The 20,582-nt window shown below is 40.7% G+C and overlaps 1 protein-coding gene across 1 annotated transcript; it reads right to left on the reverse strand.

The window, feature by feature from the left end:
* Positions 1 to 5,287: 5,287 nt before the first annotated feature.
* Positions 5,288 to 16,215, reverse strand: LOC114871453 (myb-like protein Q). Its single transcript, XM_029177370.2, is given in 2 exon segments — positions 5,288 to 13,874; positions 13,877 to 16,215. Coding segments are annotated over 2 exon segments (3,291 nt in total). The 5' UTR covers positions 14,778 to 16,215; the 3' UTR covers positions 5,288 to 11,484.
* Positions 16,216 to 20,582: the final 4,367 nt, after the last annotated feature.

The raw sequence follows: 20,582 nt of genomic DNA on the forward strand, positions 1-20,582 counted from the left end.
GTCAGAATTACATTGATTTAAAATACTGATTCTTCAAAGCTAGTTATTTAAAGTTACTTATTATTTCTCGAATAAAAGAAAATCAAGCAGTTTCAGAAATAAGAAAAAGAATAGACCGATCACAGTCGACCCCGATTTCATGAACATCCGTTCGAATCGCGAATTCCGATCGAGTCGTCTGTTATCTGCGTTATCGGGACGATTTATACCCTCCTATGGGCTCGTTTCTCAAATTTCGTCGTCCGTTTTCTCTCCCCCGAGGATGGTGGCACGATAAAGCAAGAGGGAAGCTGCATTGTCACGTAGAACGTGCATCGTCTTTCGGAAAAAATCTGGTTACGTGAAAGAAGCTAAGCGAATAGATAAAAACGGGAGAAATGGAAAAGAAGAGAGACGTGAGGATGCAACTCATTACGACAGCTGTCTTCGCTGTGGGAAAAATCTGTCGGGTGCGCATCGCCGTACAAAATCAACCCCCGAAACTACGAGGGTTTAGCTGACCCGTGAATGGAACGTTGACTGGAGTTATCTGACTTTTCTATCGCTAGGAGCAAGTTAATTGAAAATTTCTATTTATTTTCCTATTTATTTTTCAAGCTTCAATTTTTCATATTCTTATAATTCCAGTAAAACTTATTATTAGACTATGGACATCTATACGTTTATAGCATAAATTAAATTACAGTTAAAATTATACAAACATATATTGGAATAACCACCCAGAGTGAATCGTCAAAGTTAAAGAACCATTCCATTAGGTAGAAGTCTACTGCTATTAAAAGCCCAAACAAGATTGAGGTAGGTTGTATACAAAGAAAGTTTCTACACAAAGGACCTTGCCGAACTTTTCTAATGATACTCCTATAACAGAGGTTGAATCAAGGATCCCTCGACTTATTATTATATCATGTCCTTGGTCTGATTACAAATAATTGGAAGAATAATAGAGAAGCTTCTGTCCATCGATACCAACAGTACTCTGAAGTGTACATTCTTTTTCCCATCCCTATTCAATAGACATCAAACGAAATACCTCAGATATTGATTTATGTACTAAATTCGACACGAAAAATATTTATCGCTCCATAAATCATTTCATCTTCTATCTAGAATTTCATAAAGAAAAAAATAATAATAAAACACATTCATTCTATTATAAAAAAATTCCATTACCCAGGCAATCGTATCTCAGCATTACCCCAAGTAAAGAAGACTGTATCGTAGATCAAAAGCACGGGGTTTTCTCCGTAATTTAAAAATAACTCCCGCGTATTTCCCGCGTAAAAGGGGAGGCAAGATCGCTGGCAGCGTGAAACTTAGCAATAAAATTACTCTCAGGCACAATAGTATCCGTATTCTTTTCATAATCGTTCGTTGTTTCTTCCCTGCTCGTAAAACTTTTGCAGCCGCTTCTGGCGGAGTTAATAAACACAAATGTATGCGAGGATTCCCTTGGATCCTTTTAGCGATACTGAAATATGAACGGCAATCGTTCGCCTTTCTCCCTTTTAATCTGGTTTCGCGTGAAAAATACCTTTTATATATTTCATCGGATAATCACCAGGAATTGTTAAAAGTCTCGGAGCAGAGCGGTGTTAAACGCGGGCCAAGTTCAACCGAAGGGTCTCACAGCCTTGAAGGAACATATGGTCCGCGGGCCGAGGGCATCGTTCATTGGCCGACACGTAGACTCGTAATCTTGCTATTTATCACAGGATGCGAGAAGAGAGGCGGCAAACAACAAGGGGTTAACTTACTGCTTCTTTTCCTTACTTTTTTTTCTCTTTTTCATCGAAGTTAACGCGCATTTGGAAAACGAGTTTAAAATGCTACGCAACAGAATCGATCGGAAGCGAAGAAATCGTGTAGGATTTTTATCTTGCAACTGCTGATACAAATTTATCCTGGAAAAATAAGTTGAAAGTGTAAAATAAAATTTCTTTTGTATAAGACTTCGATTTCGAGAAAATTGATTTTGATTCTAAGACACTAATGACTATACATTTCATACGGTTTATTATTTTTATTTATAGGACTCTTCGTATGCAAATATTGGAATGCTTGAAAAAGCTATTTTCTGTGTCATTGTGGTAAATTACTTACCTTCAATTATTGACGTCTGAAGAATCATTTTCCTGATAATCGTAGAACGCGTTTTGCTGTTAGTTCTAACAAAAAAAAATGTTTCCTTAGAATAAAGTAAGTTTCCTATTCTTTTATCGTCTCAAAAATAAATATTGATATACTACAATTAACTCTTAATTAGGTATCTATTTTGAATTGGAGTTAAAGAATAAAAAAATACTGATTAGATACATAAATAATTTAACAATTTAAAAAAATTCTAAATTTTCTATAAAACTTACCTAAATACTAAGAAGCGACGAGTTGAAATTTTCTTTCGAATCTAACAGGAGAATGATACGGGACGGGAAGATCCATGTGAATGTCCTAATATCTGGATATTAATTATTTATTAATTAGCTAATATTCTGAAAACGTATGAACATTTGTACATGTGTTTTGTATCATGAGGTACTTGTGTATGGCAATTCGTCGAATACGTAATTAACACGGTGTATCGACGTATACAGATACCCGAGACGGACGTGTATATGTATACGAATGTACGCGCGCCTACATACAATAAGTCGATCATTTCCACGTTTCCTTACTATCATTTCCTCTGCTTCCTTTCTTCTCGTGGCGGCAGTGAGCTCCTTTACGGAAGGACAGTTACGTGTTTTAAACAAATCGACGGCAGAAGTGGATTGACCATTTCGTTTTTTCCTTTTTTTTTTTATTCTTCTTTCTTTTTTGCGCGCGGATCGATCCCTTTTGAATCGCGATTGGATGGCTTTCAGGATGACGTCCTCGAAACGGCAACCAGTTATATATCTTACATGTATATCATGAAATTTGTTACGTGGCTAATATTCTTCGACGTAGAACTCGATGATCGATCGCAAAAAGATTTTCGTCTTACAAGTAATTTTGATGATCTGTTTCTTTCTAAATGTTTGCTCGATCTGTTAATTTGTGTACGAATGAAACTGATAAATGAATACGTTTAACTTATAGCAAATTATTATATGCACAAATCAATTTGGTATTTTTAGCATACACTATTATTTCCTATTTTAAATTTAAATATTTCCCCGCGCCTTTCTAAATTTCAAATGGCGCGAAAATATGAAAACGATGACGATAAATTCAATAATAAAAGTTACTATAATTTTTCAAAAATAAATCTTCAATTCCAAAAGAAAAGAAGCACAAAATTAATTTGCACATATAATAATATTATTAAGCAATATTGAATCGAACCAAAAGAAAAAGAAAGAAGACTTTGTTTAATCTCAAAAGGAGAAGTACGCAAAATATTAATAAAATTTTTTCTTTCTTCCTATCTAAATATTAAAATAAAATTAGTCCATTGGAAAGTTAATGATACGATAACAGGCAACGATCTATTAATAAAAAACCATGAAAGAAGTGTTTCAAATGGTTGAAGTTCGACTTTCTTTTCTAAAGTAACTCTATTCGAAGGTTCTTTTTACGGGTCGATGATCGAAGTACCGCTGTCAGAAGTTCAAGAATGCATTCTCCTGGTTACGTAGACCTCGATTGTCTGATCGATTACGCGCCAACGTTCAAAAGGTCATCGAAAGTTTCGTCGATACGCGGCGCGAGACAATGTGTCGGCCGCCACGCAACTCGTTGATTGGCTTACCACTTACAATTAATATACCCTATAATTTAAATATATATATATATATAGATTCATTTATTTATATATTTATACCAAAAAACATTCGTTCACAACGAATTAGAAAACATAAAAATTTAGCTAGGAGACGCATAGTACAATACAGTGGACTACACCTAACATCAGTTTACTCCCGATCTATTTCTTTCACTTCCACGAATCCTTTCTTTCCGCTGAAACTTCACCGTACCCCTTTTATTTCTCGTCCTTCGTATCAGCATGCTTATTTCTCACCCTCATCACTGTCATCTTAATAAATCGTAGATAGATCGCATCAATATATTGCTTCGTCATCAGGTAGATGTTGCCTAAGTCTAACAATGATGGGACTCGCTAAATCTACGAGGAGCAAAAGTTTTCCAACCGAACAAATCAACGATCGCGCTTCTCCTTCGATAAACGTCGAACACCCATGAAATCATCTCGTTGTATCAAACGCTCGATCATCGATCTTTGCTCCCCGTAACTAGCGATTCGCGTTCGACTCGCCTTTTACCAGACATCTCGTAGTTACGACTTCTCTAACGTTCGTTGATTAAGAAATAGATCTCCTGCTTTTCTTCGCGATCGAAACATACCTGAACTAAAAGCTTGAGCCTCGGTACAGATAAATGATTTATTATACAATTTTCCACAAAATTTGATTTTAATTTAAATTTTTTACAAAGTTTAATTTTTCAATTAAAATGTTTTACTTGGCATTTTTCAAAATTAATTCATTATCAATGCTACGTGGAATTAATATTGAATTTTTGATACCGCTTACTGGTAACCCTTTCGAAAGTCACTTATCCGTATCGAGTCTAAGCTGTTTCAAACAATCGGCGAGACGTTCGCGAATCGAGCGATTTCGTATCGAACGAGTCCGCAACAATTTACTAAATTACAGAATGCCCAAGATTACGAGTACGCGACGAGAGGTTTGATGGCTGGCTGGTCCAGGGGGAGGAATATTACGAGGGGTTTTCAGGAGGCACGACGGGGGCGTGGACGAAATACCATGCTGGACAGGGTGATGATACGTAAACGAATCCCAGTGATTGCTGTATGTGCTCGCGAAAAAAATCACGCACGCCCGTGTACTCCGGTATTAACCCTTGAACAGCGGAACCTGAGTCTATGGTGATTCAAACTTACAACACGTACGCAAGAATATTAAACTAAATTTAAATGTATCATTTTTAAATAAAAGAGTTTCATATGTTGAAAGAAGAATTAAAAAAAAAACAGTGTAAAATTTATAAAAAGAGGGTAATATGAAATATAGAGTTAAATAAAAATTGGAGCTCCCTCCATGGTCCGCCGTCCGAGGGTTAAATAAAAATCGAACCACGAAACTCAAATATCTAAGCGGTGTAACAACAGTAACCAAGAATCGAGAAAATCTAATAATAAATGTTTCAATTTAACAAACTTTCTGGAAAAATATTGAAAAACGAAAGAAAGATCGTAGAAGGGGGATGAAAGACTAAGAAAAATATATCAGGATACAAGAATGGAAATGTTAACAACGAAAAATCAAGGTTCTTGAGAAATAAAATATATTTATAAAAACAAAATTAAACGCGTATCAAATAATACAGGTTGTAAATACTATACTTCTCTTCGTCTTCATAGGATCTCTCTCTATCTCTCTCATTTTCTTTTACTCTATCCGTCATCTTACGTTGAGACGTATCGGCCTGTGTATCGCAAACAGGAGAAAGAAAACATGTACGATGTACGATCGAAAAAAAAAATAATGTAAAAAAAAAAGGAAGGAACAAAAACCGCGTTTCGTCGCAATGAGCGTTATTACTATGATGCATCGGTGTTTTTTTTCGCTTTCACGCTGGACTTTTCGCTCGCATTCTACATCGAACGGACAACAAACATCGTCGCACAATAATTCCATTCTTTGTTTTTCCTCTCTCCTTTCCGCCCTGTTTATCGCGCCTTATATTTGTATACATATAATATATAAACATCGTTCTTTCTCTTGTAACACCCACACTGCACGCGTTCTCCATCTTTTAACCCCCTTACAAGTTTCATCGATTATTATGGCACAAAACGAGGAATGGGTGTGTGCACGGAAAATACTTGTTATTACCGGATAAAAATTTCTTCCACTTTCCCTCTCTTTCCTTATCTTTCTCTTTGATCTCGAACGTCTTTCTCTCAAACACACACGCCACGCATACGTATCTTCATTCGTTCATTCATCCAAACACGAATACTCTGCATCTCACGCTCAAGAATTATTATTTATAATCTTTTCTTTTTCCATAAAATTCTTTCGTCACCTTTCTTTTCTTCGTACTTATGTGAAATGCCCGCAAAATTAGAATTACACGTGAAGGGAAGCACACAAGGTTCCATTACATCTCATCTTTTCTTCACCTTCTACTTCATCCCCCTTTTTTTTCCATGTTTTTGGCACAACCAACGACAGTTTGGTACCGTGTGTATATATATACACATATGTATATATATATATAATATATATATATATATAATATAGATATAATAATTTTGCACTTACGTGCTGGAACAATTATTTTACAATTACAAACATGCTGCCGCACCAAAAACGCGCTCACAGAACGAGTGAAAAATACCAACGATGCGCGTTTTTCTTTTTCAATAATAATAATATTCGTAATATATAATAATAATATAATAATAATGACGATAATAATAATACAAGAAACAAGCGAAACGCGTCTTGACGTTCGAAAACAAATCTACAAAAAAAAAAGAAACGAGAATGAAAGTTATTCGCCGCTTCGTCGTCGCTCGCAAAATCACCATGTATGTATATATATATTTATATATTTATATCGTTTGTTTCGCAGGTAAATGCCCATTGTGTTAGATCTCGTAATTTTTATTCTACACATTCTTTCACCATTCTCTCCCTCTCACGCATCGAAAAAACGAAAAATTCTGTTGATTGCTTTTGTTCTTTCCTTTCGATTAATCTCTTTATGCCCATATATCACGGCTGCGAAACACATATATTAGTTTTTTTTTCTCGCTGAAACACGTTCGCAATACGAATATCTGACAATGATATGACGTCGGAAATATGTATTATATTCTTGATCATTCTCGATCGATCTCGCCACCCCTCTAACGCGTTCGTCTCACTACAAGTTTTCACCCTTCGCTTCACCATTCATCTCTCTTTCTTCTTTCATTTCTTTTTCTTTTTCTTTAATTTACGATTATTTATAATAAAACTGAGTGTACAGTAATACTGTTTGATATGTCTCTAAAACGTACATCGATCTCTACAACCCTCCCCTTCATCGTCGACTCTCTCTGTGTTCGCTCCTCACCTAAGTCTTCACTTCTATTTCGCTTTTATTTTTGTTTATATTAGAATCTATAATGTATAATGTTCTATTACACGCTTTTTTTACGACCGGCGGGCGACTCGAGGAACTTTGCGGCAAAAGCAAAGAGGAAAGAGAGCAGTTTTTATATCTACTTTTCTATTTTATAAAAATGCTGTTAAATATTAAATTATTGCTAAGCTTTGCAAATAAACCACTTGGATTTTAATTAACTTTTATAGTCTGATAAATTATATTGTTATGAATTTTTTTTTATGAATTATTAATTTAACCCTTTAGTTACTACGAGTGTTTATATTTCAAAGTTGAATATGCAAAATAGAAATTAAAAATATGTACTCCCAGTGAAATAATCATAGTTTATTTACGTTTATATATTAAATTGGATAATTTACTATAAAAAATAATATTTTATATACTGAATTAGTTAATTTAATATAAGAACGTAGAGAAACGTTTTCCAATAGAACAGTAATGAAAAGATTAACACATTCCCTGCGGTACGAGAGATACAGGACCCGTATGGTTAATTTTTCATTAAATATCAGCTTATGTGCTAAACTAATATTTTCGAAATTTTTCAACGTTATTGTTTCACCAAACGAGTCTGTGAAAGATAAATATTCTACGAAACACAATTACCTCGTACCGCCAAACAGATAAATCCTCGAAAAAATTTACCACTGTGAATGCGTGAACAAATATTTAATATTAAATTTTCGATAGAATTTCACGAGTATGAAACAACTTACAATTATTATTTGAAAACAGCTGTTACAGAGAAGTAGATAAACCCTACCGGAATTTCATCTATTAATTGTCTATGTCTAAAATTACATGGATGAATATTTGCTGTAAAACACTGTATCAATATGCATAAGCTCATTAAAATCTTAGTGGGTTATTTGAGCAGTTTTCCCTTCTAACACTTTGATGGTCGCATATTTCATGAAATTAATAGCTCGTGTAATTTGAGAAACGGGTTACTGAATAAATTTTGTCTGTGAGAAAAATTTGCCGATTTTTCAATTATAAATATGATGCGGTAAATGGAAATAAAATAATAAATGCTGGAATAAAAAATTAATATATGTATCAGAGCCATAAAAGTGTTAAGAGCTACTACGATATGGTAGAAAGATTTATGAGAAACTATTGCTTAAAGTTTTTTTTCTGAGATCATTCGATTGAAATTTGAAGTTTGATAAATCTATCTATTAAATAACAAGGGTGAGCATGGAAGGAAAAATATGGAGAAGTACGTCGTTCCGCCCGCACGGATGCGCGCTCACCTACTCTTTCCTCTTTAATAACATTACTATTATTGCATTGGCTCTTTCATCTTTTCTTTCTTCCTTTCATTCATCGTTAAATTCCTGAACTCTGAGGTAGTCTGTTCTGGCTGTTCATATTACGTAGTAAAAATGGTAAGAGTGCTATATAATTTATCGTCTTTTTTTCTTCTCGCTTTCAATCTTTTCTTCTTTCTCTAGTTTTAATATGAAATAATTAAAAAAAAAAAAACAAAACAAAAGAATACGAAACTCGAGGAAGGACGTCGACGTGTGCGTGTGTGTTCGTGTCTATTTTTATGTACAATTACCGATACACTGCTCGAAATAATCGATGATAAATCATGAGTCACATTCTCGAGAAACAAATTACGTAACAGAGATAAAATAATACTGTATATTTAATACCATAGAAATTTTCATCGTGTAATAAACATGCTAATTAGTATGTAATAAAGCAACAATTATTTGGAGCAGTGAAACATGATCAAAAGGGACCTCTCGTCTCTGATTTAAAACAAACGATTCAGTGTAACACGGAAATGGAACATTGAAAAACAAAAGAAAGAATAATAAACAAGAGAATTTATCCGTCAAAATACAATAATACAACGAGTGAACAATTTTAATCAACGTTACTTAAGAACATCGTTTTCACAACAATAACAATTGAACAGGAACAAAGTGACTTGAAACTAATGATCAAATGTACACTATCGATCAAAAGTATGGAACCTTATTATTCAGAATTAATTGTAATTTCAAAGGTAGACTATAAAACCAAATAAAAGTAGTATATTAAGAAATTTTTATATTTAAAAAGTTGTGACTATAATTTGGAAAACGTTGAAGATTTTTTAATTTTATTATTTCTAATTGCGTTATTGAAGATGTTATGAATTACTATTTTTTATTTGCAAAGTACAAAATAAAACCGATTGGAAATAGTTCACATGTAATAAATTTTATAACAGATGATTCCACACTTTTAACCGGCAAGTGTGCATTCCTCGAACAAGCATGAAACTTTTAAAACCGATAAACGTTGATCACCAACAGAAATAATTACGCGTAAACAACATTGTAGAATTTATTAAAGCGAGGTCAACGTATATTCAATGTGTGCCTGTGTTTATATGTATACGTGTAAGTGTAACGAGCTGTGCGTAGCGCGAAGGGAATATTCGCTCGTGTCGCGAGAGATGAGAGACGCGATCCTATCCTCGTTGATTGGCTCGTTTTGCGCTTCCAGAGCAATTAATCGAGCATTAATTGATCGTATGCGACGGGTGACGCGCAATTAAGAGGCACCACGCTGAACGAAATTCCGAAACGATTTAATAACCCATTAAACGAATATTCTGCACGCGTCCTGAAAATTATTCCTGACTCACGGAAACGTTAGATTGAAATATACAAAGTGAATCAAACCGCAAAGTGCGCGTTTCGTTAAGCGTGATTAACGACACGAGCAAGATTCATTCCGGGCAACGTACAAATCGAATGCTTAGGCTATCTTAACGTTTAGAAAAGACGCGACAATTCAATTTTGTTAAAAATTCTTTTTTTGAAAATACTAATTTTCCTCATCGAACCACGAGAATTGGAATGTATAAAAAGAAATTAGGAATGTAAAGAGAACGTTTCGAGAAGCTCGTCGTTAAGTCAAACTATTCTATACGTCTATTCTAAATTGATTAATGAATTTTTTATTCGCCTCTCGACCGTCTCTAAAAGAAAGAAAACATAATAGAAATATTTCCCCGATCATGTTAAATAAAGAGAAGACTAAACGACGATTGTTAAACATATTTTTATGTTACGGTGATCCGATAGCCGCGCCTTTTCACGATTACCTATCAAACATGATTTTTTTTTTTTTTTAAATCATCTTTTGCTCTCGTTCTCCCTCGATAAAGTATGCTATGTACGCTATAAAATACGAGTATTATGAATAGGTTTCGTAATCACTTTCTAGACGATATTCAATTGAATTCGATAATTACAGTGATAATAATAATTAGAATAATTATACGCCTATACATTTAACATATTTTGTACAATCGATAAGCTTCGAAGTTACAACGTCGCAGCGGAAAACGTTCCATTGCGCGTTCTTTTCTCGGATTTTAATTATTGTTCATGTGCGCGCGGTTGCTTCGACTTTCCCAGGAAAACTGTGCATTCGAAAACGATCCGACAGGTGAATTTGTCCCGAACGAAAGTCGCGGTACATCGAGTCGAGCAGTCGACCGAAGAACGAAAAAAAGAAACAAAGAAAAAAAAGACAGTTCTCCTGTCGATCTTTCACGATCGACTCCGTGTATCGCGACTCGCGATGTTCTAAACGAGAAACATCTATCGAATGCTTACCAAAAAATTGACAGATTTCATCGTTTCAAGAATCGCGATTCGATTTTCAATATCAAGATCTTCAAATATACACAATCTTCTTAGGAAAGGTGCTAAATTCGAAGCCGATTCGAGGTTGTTAAACAATAAATATATTAAACCGTTGAGCAAAAAACCAAGATCCTTCCGAGCACCGTTGTTATTCGCGAGACGTACTCTTTAGCACCGAGCGAAAAGAAAAAAGAAAAAAACAATGATCTCTATCATATAAATAGAATATTAACGCGAGATGATATACTTTCTTCGGGAACAACGGTTGAACGCGAAAGGATGTCGTTCTCTTGTCGAATCAGACGGAGATGGGAGAACATTTTTTCTTTTCTTTTCCTTCGAATCTGGGCGGGAATCGGATGATACGAGATTGTTCGGACTGCCTTAAACGAGAACTATGAATAATAAATTACAAATTTGATCACGATCGAACGGTTGTACACTAGAGTCCCAGTGTCTCTGATCGATAAAGCACGAAGTTCGATCGAGAAGCCGAACCTAAATAATCTGGCCGATTATTTACGAGCCGGCCGTCGTGATGTTCGACGACCGACGATCTCACCTTATTTCGATTGATAATCACGAAGTCCGAGGGCGAAGATCATCGGATAACGGCCGTGTTCATGCAGGACCAGTAGATGCTCGCTCCTCGGTGGTTCGAACTTCTCCTCCCTTCGAATCACGCCCGCAAATGGACGTTATGGTTGTTGGATTTCTTTTTGTGCGTCTCGAGGTGCTTCATCATGTGGTCCTTCCTGATGAATCCCTTGCCGCAATTATCACAGGCGTACGGCTTTTCGCCAGTGTGGAGGCACATGTGCCGCCTGAGGTCAGTTTTGTGGTTAAACTGCTTCGGACATATCTCGCACTTGTACGGCTTGTCACCGGCGTGCTTCTGCAGGTGCTCCGCGTGCAGGTACTCGAGGGGGAACCTCTTACCGCACTGATTGCATTTGAACGGCTTGTCGCCAGAGTGGAAGCTCTTGTTGTGTTGCGTCAGGTAGCAAGCCTTGTTGAATACCTTGTCGCACTCGATGCACTTGTGAAAACCGTCCTGGGAAATGTAGTGCGAACCGGTGTTGGTACTGGTCACCTGATGTTCCTTCGTGATCACAGAGTTTACTTTTGATTTCTGATGTTTCTGATAATATCTACCGATGTTCGGATTCAATTCCTCCTTCGCTTGAATCGCTTGCGGCAGATTGTTGTTCGCCTCGAGATTGTCCGGCGATTGATGAATCGAGTTCGACATGTGATGATTATGAGTATGGGCCTCGTATTGTTTGATAATCATCCCGTCGGTATTTGGATGCATGTTCACGTCCATATTCGTGAGGGACTCGTATCGAGGCGGCGAACTTCTGTACGGATCGTACTTCGATTCAGACGAATCGAATGATCTTTCGTGAGGAGATGCGTTCTCCTCCGGACTTAGCCCCCCCACGTTAACGGCCTGCGGTTGATTGTGGCCTATCAAAAACCCGGTCACATTGAATTGAGTGAAACTCGGCAGGGGCCTCTGATGATTGCTGAAGGTCCCGAAACCGGGTAAAACATCCTGAGTCTGCTGTTGCTGCTGCTGCTGCTGCTGCTGTTGGTGATGTTGTTGTTGCTGCTGTTGCTGCTGCTGCTGCTGCTGCTGCTGCTGTTGCTGTTGATGGTGATGATGATGTTGTGACTGCTGGTGTTGAGATTGACCGGAGAGCGGTAAAGGCATCTCATTACCAGTAGTAGTTAGCTGGATGGTGATAGACTCCAGCAGGCCCGGGATGTTGGTAGTAGTTGTAACGTGGGGGGGCAAGGCGTTTGGGTACGGCTGATGAGGCATCGTAGTACCCCCCATCGCCGTGGGCGAAGCCATTGCTGGGTGGACCGAGCCCGGCGTTATGGGAGATGGCGAACTCATGTGGTGTGGGTGGGACGAGCCCATTGGCGAAGGTGAACTCAGGTGGGGCGCCGGCGGTGGATGCATGGGTGACATGGGCGAACTCATGGGATGGTGGACCGGAAGTTGGCCCGACGGTGAACCCATTGGCAGGTGATGAAGCTGCTGTTGCTGCTGCTGCTGCTGCTGATGGCCCAGCTGGGGGGATGGAGAACCCATTTGTTGCTGATGATGAGCCGCCAGTGGCGATTGCGCCGGCGAATTGAGCGGCGGTACCATTGTGGAGCCCAAGTGTACCCCCGAAGGCGCCTGTTGCTGCTGCTGCTGTTGGGTTAGAGCCGCCGAAGACTCGCTGCTGCTGCTGCTGTTGCTGTGGTTGGAATTGTTGTTGTTGCTGCTGTTGTTGTTGTTGTAGAGAGTGGTGGGCGTGTGGAGCAGGCCCCTCGCCGCCTCGCCCGAGGGACCTGCCATCAAGTTTGGGGGACTCCCGGAAGAAGATAACTCTGGCGATCTGGATGGTCCACCGCCTCTGCCACCACCAGAATGACTATCTCTACCAGGATGATGATGAGCACTGATCGGCATGTTCGCTGGATCCGGTTGATTGCTTTGTTTCACCGCGTTCTTGTGCAGCGTCGTATTGTAGTGCCTTTTCAGATGTCCCGAGCTGGTGAACCACTTGTTGCACGCGGTGCAGTTGTAGGTCTTTGGCCGCCGCGCTTCGTTACTTTTCCACGATTGATTAGCCAAAGGTGGAGGCTTCGGTGGTTGCTGTAGAAGACCACCGGGCATCTGATGACCTGGCATCGGTTGCGTGCTGGTAATGATAGGGGAACCTGGATGTCGCGGCGGTTCGACAGGCATATGTTGCCCACGCATGAATTGACCCTGATCTGAGAGCGGCGAAACGCTGTCCATGGGACCCATGGGCGATAATCCAGGGTGATAATCGTGAGGCTGAGCGGCCGGTGGCCAGCCCAGCATAGAACTCACCGAATGAGATCCAGCCCTCTGCTGCTGTTGATGCTGCTGCATTACCTGCTGCTGATGCATCTGCATCTGCAACTCCTGCTGTTGCTGTTGGTGAAGCCTCATCAGCTCTTCCTCGTACCTGTGAGTTTGCACCTTGTGAGAGTCCAAATCAAGAATTTCGGCCTGCTCCTCTGGTTCCTGCTTCAGTTCCGTTTCATCGTTTGCCCGCCATTATAATCGTAACCAGATTGCTGCTGTTGCTGCTGCTGACCGGACTGCGGCGGCGACGAGTGCAGCTGTTGTTGTTGATTTTGTTGTTGAGGACTGTTTCCAAGCTGCTGGTACTGCTGTTGGCCAGGATAACCACTGGGTGAATTCGAATGATTCGTTCGTACGTGTTCACCCAGCTGATTAGCGTCCTCGTAAACAGCACCGCACTTGTCGCACTGAATTGGCGGACTTCTCGGACTGGTGGAACTGACGGAACTGGTGCGTTCCGGAGGAAAGTGTTGTTGATGTTGATACGGATGGTACCGCGAATAACCTCCACCTCCACCACTACTCCCACCATTGTTTTGCGCGTCTTCTCGCGGCGGTGAGTAGTGATGAGGTAAGATATAGGCCGGTTCGTTCTGCATGAAATAATTGGCCTCGCCGAACATCGATGCCTGGAAATGATTGTAATTCTGACCACCAGGCTGTTGTTGCTGCGATTGCTGTTGTTGCTGCTGCTGCTGTTGTTGTTGCTGCTGCTGCTGTTGCGAGTGCTGTTGTTGTTGTTGTTGTTGCGATTGTTGAGAAGACGTGGGATCCTGAGAGGGCGGTCTCGAGGAAGACTCGCTCGAGTCCGCCGGCGCGGTCACGCTTTCGCGTTTTACGCCCACGTGACTGTTGTGATTGCCGGCCTTACTGTTGTTGTTGTTACTCTCCTCCTGCTGTGCCTGGCTCGCCCACTGACTTAGCAGGTTCTCCTGGTGGTAGCGCAGGTGCACCTCGAGACTTTTATCGCTTTCGAAATAAAGGCCGCAGTCCTTGCAATGGTGCTCCGGATTCGAACTGCCGCCTACGTACTGTTGTTGTTGCTGTTGCTGCTCGACACTCGTCATTTCACTCATATTGTCTCTTAGTCTCTGCCCCGCTGTCTCGTTTAGACGCGTATCTTTCCGAGGATAGAAAGCCGCGTGCACCTCTTTCTTTCGTTTTATCCCTCGATAATTGCACTCTGTCCGGTAAACGAGGGACAAAGATGATGATCGGCACACACGTTGCACAGAACCGGAGGTGCTCTGCACACACCCACACGCGCGTTCACGCGCTATTGCGCGCGCGAAATTTCAAATAACAGTTTTTGTCCCGGTGGGTGTCGCGGTACTCGTTTCTGTCTCACTTTCCTCGATATCGAAAACGAACACAGAACTCGTGCGACGCGGTTCTCGCGGATCGAACGGTGTGCAACACGCGCATCAAGTCGCGACGTCTCGTTTCTCCCTCCTGTGAGCCGTCGACGAGCGCCGATACGGTTTTCCTCGCGGCCAGCACATGGACGATGACTCGAAAAGAGGCGCGAAACTGGAGTCACGTGAGCTGACGAGGATACATTTGCGGGGAAAGGACGGTTTTTAGAAGAGGGGAGGCCGAACGAAAAGAAAAGAAAGGAAAAAAGAAAAAAAGCGGGATACAACGTGTTCTACATTTATCATATGATCGCACGTACGCCAGGTACGAAAGTCCAAATCAACCTCAATCGCTCCACCTGGTGCGACGTCGAGCGTATCACTGTGTACGGCATCGTCGCCCTCACCTCGACGGTCTGCCGACGATGACGACAATGATATATGGCTGATGGTTGCCCGAAACGCGGCTAGGAACCGGCTTCCCTTCAACAGAATATGTCCGCCGACGCCGTGGCTGAAAAACTAAGGATCTTCGATGTACAGCCTCGGCTCGGGACTTCACTAACGGAACACGTATGTACAAACGAAAGTAAACAAAGGATGAAAAAAAAAAAAAGTAAACGACGGTGATACGCGTGCGATTTACATGTCGATCAGATCGCTCGATCTTGTCACTGTTACCCGTTTCTCGAACTAACGGCTACTCGACGAACGATTTCACTAGGTCCAACGATCGTAAACGGAACTCTTCGTTTCCGAATCATTTGGTCATCACGATTTATCACTGTTCACTTTGCTCACTGACTTCGTGTCCATTCCGTCACTGTCCGCGAATCAAAATTGTCCACCCGCAATCGACTGTTCGATTCCTCCTTCTCTTTAGACTCGATAATTTTCTCGAGGATCGAGGATTTTCTGCGTTCGAATTCGGCACCGGAAAGAACGCGAGACTCCGACACGGCCACGAGACGAGCGGTTTATCCTTCGAACTCCGATTGTAAATAGCTAGCGATCGTCCTCAACCTCGTGTCCCTCTCCCTCTCTCTTCCTCCTCGCCCCTCCCCCAGAGCCGCGGGTTGCTCTTTCTCTCTCGCGCGCGCGCTCTTTCGTTCTCTCTCTATCCTATTCACACACTCTCTAGACCCGCGTCGTACGACCGCCGGCACTGTTCTGTCGGTTGGAATTCCGGAGTTTCGAGTCCTCGAGCTCGCGCCAAGGCACTGCTCTCCCCCTACCTTCCAAAGCCTTCTCCGCCGCCCCCTCTATACCGTCACTTGCTTGCCCTCCTGTCGACTCTTTCTAACCTTACCGACTATCTCTTTCTCCCTTACACCGACCTCTCCTCTCTTACTCTTCGTTGCTGCCGCCAACCTAATACTCTTTTCTCTTTCCCACTTTCTCCTACCTGCTACTTCCCTCTCCTCCCATTTTCCCTCCTTCATCGTTCTTAATGTTAGTCCACCGATACGACTTTCTCCCTTCAACCTTTCCTCTAGAGTTCCTTCTCTCTCAGCGCCAAGCATCTCCCACCCTTCTCTCCTACAGGCTTACAGCAATAACACCTATCCTCCTTTAACCTACCAATTTTCGTTCCCTTTCTCCCTTCAATCTGTTACCTTCCTTCTTCTTCAAACCGAAACGCCTCTTCGTTTATCCTACCACGTTTTCTCCCTTTCCCACCTAGCACCTTCCTCCGTGCCTTCTCTACCTTCACCGTGCACCTCGTTGCTGAGAGACAGAGAAAGTTAGAGAAAAGGAGGGAGATCGAGAGAGAGGCGGATAACTCGAGACAACCAACCAAATTTGAGACGTCGAGCGCTTCTTGCCCCCACCAGATCCTTCCTTGCCCCTCTGTGCCCTTCTGTTACAATCCACGATTCCGTCGACTCTCTTCTCTCTTCCTCGCACTCGGCCCTTTTCGATCTTCTGTCATCCCTTCGCCTAAAAGGACCACGAATCCTGCTGGACCCCGAATCTTTTCCCTCTTTGTCTTTTATTTCTCTCCCTTTCAATTTCTCTCTCCGTTCGTCCAATACCGTGTATCTGTTCTTCTTCTTCTTCTTCTTCTCTACCCTCTTCCCTCTCAACCCCCGCTTCTGTTTGTGCCTCTTCTTCTTCTTCGTCTTCTTCATCTTCATCCGATCGGAAGGGATAGAGAAGGACGCGGCTAGGTGCGCATGGCACAGGAATCCTTGCGCGTCCGTATCTTCGGCGCTGTCCTTACTACACGAAACTTTATCCGACGAGATTTTTCGGAGCTCCATCGACCATTCGCTGGAATTTTCGTGCTCGAACAGCGTCGTTTCCTCGCCGCTGTCACGCTTACCTTTGTTTCCTTCGTTCCAGTTTCGATTCGTTCGGCCGCGAAGGACACGTCGTCGTTTCTTCGTCGAAGCTCTTCGAATTTCGGCAACGGATCGAAAGCTGGCTGCTACGAAATTCGTCGCGTTATCCTTGAAAGTCCTGCACATCGGCACGTGTCCTTCGCGGTATCCTTACGTGGGAAACCTTACAAGATTCGACTGTTACAGAAATTTAAATAAATATCATAAACACGTTCCGCTGATTAGCGCGCTTCCTAATAAGCTTCGCTTATTGCAAGATACACGCATCGTAGCTACTAACTAGACTGCGGATGATTATGCAAACTCATGTTTTTATAAAATATTTTTTCTCCAACAGAATATACTTTTTATCTTAATTTGCACATTTTGCATAATATACACATTCTGAATAATTTATTTTGCTTTTTTTTCGTTCTTTTTTCTTCACATATACCATATGGTTTACAGACCTTTCCCGTAACAGGGTAGTCGTAACTCTTCAATTACCGATACGTAATTTGCTCGAGGCAGGAATTAATAATTTAAAAGGTTCAAAGCGGCCACGAGCCTCCTTGTCGTAGGTGTCTGTGTAAAAAAAAAAAAAGACGTGCGTCGGTATTGTTCACCGATAACCGAACTCTCCTCCCTTTCCCCGTGGCGGCTGTCCTGCACCTTCACCGGTTGATTCGATTCCCTCGATCGACGGCACCCCGCAACAGCCGCGCAGCTCTGTTCATCGCTTCGTGGAGAATAAAAAAAAATGTGGGTAACCTTGCATTTTTTTATGATACCTTTTTTTCCACGCGACGAAGCGGGTTCTCCGTGGCCCGTGCACTTTGCATACCGAATGCGACAACTCTGCTCTCACGCCCCTCTCGTCCAGCTCACTCTTCAACAGACACGAACCTCCTCTCACTCTCTCCTCTCCTCTCGCGCCACTTTATTCCACCTATGAATATGTTTATTACGTTGCACCGTGGCCACCTGATGCAAGAAAGAAATTTGGCCCGTGTGTGGCCGACCAGGAACCGGCACGTGCTGTCGCGATGGATAAACGTCAGTCGACCGAGAGATGTCTCGAATCCTTTGATCTCGAATCGATTATACCGTCTGACACGATTCTGCTTGTTTAGAAATTGTTAATGCTATAGAAAGGAGCTGCGAATTATTCTGACGAACTTCGAGTCACCTTAACCCTTTCGTCACGGTCGTCGGCTGGAAACTGTACTCGTATGTCTTCATATGAAACCTTGGGTAGTGGTAGCTGTGCCATTTTGAAATTTAAGCGAAAGGGTTAAAGAATCGAGATCTTCCTTTTTGGAGCAAGATTGTTGTAGGACGATGATGGAAGTACCGGATAGTTGGATGGTTAAGGGATGACACCTTTCGAGAAGCGGGTAATTAGTTCGTGAAAATGGGGTTACTGGGACGGACTTCAGAGATTTAAATATATGGGACGAGATTTTGTGGAGATTCTGTTGGAAATTTTTTTATGACCTGCAGGTGAGTTTATTTAACTTTTAATCCTTCGAGAATGGAGCATTTTTAAGCTTGCACAGAGCATCATTAATTTAAAGTCAAGGAAGTAATTATTCTATCCTTTGAAGAACATATTATAAATCTTTACTGCCTACACTTATAGCGGTGCTTTGTATCAAGAATGTAACACCGTATGTACGGAATTATAAGTTATTATTCAGTTTTATAAATGTTTCTTTTAGCACCTTTCTTGTAGAATCGTTGCAAATATATTCACAAATTTTCTTTTAAAATTAAACATCATTTTCGAGTACTACTTTTTACTTTGTTGCACCTAATTATGCAACGAAGGATTATTATTATGAATAAACACAAAATTACTGCCATTACAGAATAGAAAATAAATAACTGAATGTTGAATAAAATTGAAATTCCCAGCTGTAACTAGTAATAAGCGTACTGAAAATTGTTTCTATAGCTCTATATAAATTTACCATCACCGGTGTTACATTTTTAATCAGTGTTTATTGCTTGCAAAGTACAATGAACAAAGTCGTATTTATCCACAAACAGACAATGCAAAAATGTTCTCTTTCAAAAGAAATTTATTGCAGATATTCGAGCGTAGCACGACACGTCGAATCTTTGAATTTTACGATCACCCCTATTGTCACAGGATTATACAAGTAGATACAAGCTACGTTGCACGACGTCGACTAAATTAGACGGCTATTTGTTCCTCGTTTCCTTTACGGGCGAACGGTCGAACCGGGTCAGGTAAAAGCCGAAGCAACGCTCGCGTGAATTGTAATTTACGCGAGAGCTCTCAATAAGGGGTAATAAAAATCACCGTTCGTTAGGGAAATAAACGAGGAAAAACCGGAATCTACTAAAATTACCATGTTTTATAACCGTACAACGGCGATATTTAGAGCGAAAGTTATATTGGCGGCAATCGGTCGCGATTGTTATCCGGACACAATAATCGGCACCGAGTATTTTCAAACGACTCGAAATAATCATGGAAACACGCCGGAAAGTGTTACCTGGAAGAGTGGTGAAAACGAGGCCGGGGGTGCCGGCAAGTTTGCGGTGTACGATGAAGGGCGGTCCGAGGGGGGTGAAAGCGGATGGTGGAAATTGTTCACAAATCTAATTGTACGACGCGCCTTTGTACTTCGTCCTTATTGTTCTACTTTGTACCTGAATGTTTTATTGCGGCCCATTGTGACCGCCTTAACCGTACAACGTAATTAATTCTGGATTTCAATTTTCTTTTCTAAGAAAATCATTTATGAGTGCACCGAAGAACGCGACCGTGCATCCTATAATATTCTGTCGCTTGATCATCACCAAAGATTGCATTTCGGGCTGATTAAAAAATTTTATTAAACATTTTATATTGCAGTATTATAAACGTACGTTGAGAGTTTTTATCTGATGATAATATATTTTTTGTAGGCGAGGTGCTTTGAAAAATATGAAGGATCTGATTTAAAGTTTAAAATATCATAAGAATTATTAATTTTTTGACCCTCTATCTTAACATTTTTTTTTTAAGTAGGATACTTAATCTTCATATCCTTAAAACGACTTTACCAAAAAAAGAACTCTGTTCTTTCTGTTTAAAAAAATATTTTTTCAACCATTATTGGTTTCGAAATAATTATATAATAATTGCTGGTTCATCGTGTACATATAGAAAAAGAAGTCAAAGTAATTG

Source organism: Osmia bicornis, chromosome 2, assembly GCF_907164935.1.
Source record: "Osmia bicornis bicornis chromosome 2, iOsmBic2.1, whole genome shotgun sequence".
Classification (NCBI taxonomy): domain Eukaryota; kingdom Metazoa; phylum Arthropoda; class Insecta; order Hymenoptera; family Megachilidae; genus Osmia; species Osmia bicornis.